Here is a 2,409-nt window from a genome sequence, read left to right on the forward strand (position 1 = left end):
GAGCCATGACCTTCTCATTGTGTCTGGTGTCCCTGTATGTACAACACGTGTTCCTCACCCCCCGAGCCATGACATCACAGGGTGGGATCTGAAGGAATGAGTCACATGGAAGAATTTTGGGGGTAAATTGCCCCAATTTTATGGATAATAAAGCAAATGACAAAAAGGAGGCGGAAGGGGCGGTCCTTCCACTCCTAAGTGCAGCGTCCCATGTATAAATAATCTATGTCGGCAGTAAGGCACGTGTAGCATGTCGGTGCACGTGTAGCATGTCGGTGCACGTGTAGCATGTCGGTGCACGTGTAGCATGTCGGTGCATGTGTAGCATGTCCGCATTGTAGCTAGGAAAGGCTCATTGGTGAATGTTACCATGATGGGTGGCCGGTGACCCCGGCTCTTAGGTAGCGCTCTGTGACCTTTGGCCCCAGATATCCTTTGGCATCCAATCAGAGGAAGGTGTCCTCTTCTCCCCTCATCTCCTCCATGAGAAGCGTGTGCTTGTCGGGCTCATCCAGCAGAATGTTCTGTTGGGTCGGTTTATCGGTCAGCAGGGAGTTCAGAGACGCTCGGCTGTAGTTCACAAAGCGGTCAAACAGGTTGAGTTTCGGGGAGCTCCTCCGGTTCTCCGAGATCCCAACGTGGACACTGATGTCGGAGAGGGATCTGGGGATCAGGTGACCTTCCGCCTGCAGCTCCAACTTCTCCCGACTCGGCTTACGGTATCTGTGAGAGAACATTCACATACGTGTCACCGGAGAGAACATTCACATACGTGCCACGTAATGCTCCCGGCTATGGACTGTGCTGGGCAATTCCTACAATCCGCCCCCCATGATGGAGCCCGACACCCCCCGGCCCCCCAAACCTCCACCAGTCCTGAACCCATGGACCCAACACCTCTCCTGACCCCCATGGGCCTGCCACCAATCCTGAACCCATGGACCCAACACCTCTCCTGACCCCCATGGGCCTGCCACCAATCCTGAACCCATGGACCCACCATCTTCTCGGACTCCATGGACCCCACCGCCTCTCCTGGACCCATGGACCTGCCACCAATGCTGAGTCCCCTGACCTGATGAGCCACATAGGCTATTGCTGGGAATCCCCTCATTGTAATTGGGGGACACGGGTATTGGGGGACACGGGTATTGGGGGACACGGGTATTGGGGGACATTTCATACTTACAGTTTAAGGAGCAAAGAAGACAAGACAACGGAGACGGAGGAGGCGGCCATTGCTGCCGATCCCATCCAGGGCTGCAGAATGATACCCACAGGCATGAAGACCCCTGGAAGGAAGATGAGAAACCCCTTTACATACGGGCCACTGAACTACCCTGTCGTGGTCCTCCCACCCCTCCTTGCCAGGACCCCCCCTTAGTCCCGGAGAGGAGAGCAGCTCTGCAGGATTGTCAAGACTGGACCCACCGGACCTGGTACCGGACTTCCTCAGAACTGATATGTATGTATCAGCCAATTTCACTTCCTCCCACGGGGCAAATCTCCTGAATGAGACACAGGCCAGGGGCAGATCTCCTGAATGAGACACAGGCCAGGGGCAGATCTCCTGAATGAGACACAGGCCAGGGGCAGATCTCATGTTGTAGGACACAGGCCAGGGGCAGATCTCATGTTGCAGGACACAGGCCAGGGGCAGATCTCATGTTGTAGGACACAGGCCAGGGGCAGATCTCATGTTGCAGGACACAGGCCAGGGGCAGATCTCATGTTGTAGGACACAGGCCAGGGGCAGATCTCATGTTGCAGGACACAGGCCAGGGGCAGATCTCATGTTGTAGGACACAGGCCAGGGGCAGATCTCATGTTGCAGGACACAGGCCAGGGGCAGATCTCATGTTGACTCTCCTGACCCCCATGGGCCTGCCACCAATCCTGAACCCATGGACCCAACACCTCTCCTGACCCCCATGGGCCTGCCACCAATCCTGAACCCATGGACCCAACACCTCTCCTGACCCCCATGGGCCTGCCACCAATCCTGAACCCATGGACCCACCATCTTCTCGGACTCCATGGACCCCACCGCCTCTCCTGGACCCATGGACCTGCCACCAATGGTGAGTCCCCTGACCTGATGAGCCACATAGGCTATTGCTGGGAATCCCCTCATTGTAATTGGGGGACACGGGTATTGGGGGACACGGGTATTGGGGGACACGGGTATTGGGGGACATTTCATACTTACAGTTTAAGGAGCAAAGAAGACAAGACAACGGAGACGGAGGAGGCGGCCATTGCTGCCGATCCCATCCAGGGCTGCAGAATGATACCCACAGGCATGAAGACCCCTGGAAGGAAGATGAGAAACCCCTTTACATACGGGCCACTGAACTACCCTGTCGTGGTCCTCCCACCCCTCCTTGCCAGGACCCCCCCTTAGTCCCG

General features: G+C 56.4%; 1 protein-coding gene across 1 annotated transcript; it reads right to left on the bottom strand.

The window, feature by feature from the left end:
- Window positions 1-377: 377 nt before the first annotated feature.
- On the bottom strand, window positions 378-2,065 carry LOC108804143 (copper-transporting ATPase 1-like). Its single transcript, XM_018575905.1, has 3 exons — window positions 2,021-2,065; window positions 1,190-1,314; window positions 378-723 (listed from the first exon to the last, which is right to left on the bottom strand). The coding sequence occupies exons 1-3, from the start codon at window positions 2,063-2,065 to the stop codon at window positions 447-449; spliced, it is 447 nt and encodes a 148-aa protein (XP_018431407.1). The 3' UTR covers window positions 378-446.
- Window positions 2,066-2,409: the final 344 nt, after the last annotated feature.

The sequence above is a fragment of the Nanorana parkeri genome, unplaced genomic scaffold (genome assembly GCF_000935625.1).
Source record: "Nanorana parkeri isolate BGI_ZX_2015 unplaced genomic scaffold, ASM93562v1 scaffold5440, whole genome shotgun sequence".
NCBI classification, from domain to species: Eukaryota; Metazoa; Chordata; class Amphibia; order Anura; family Dicroglossidae; genus Nanorana; species Nanorana parkeri.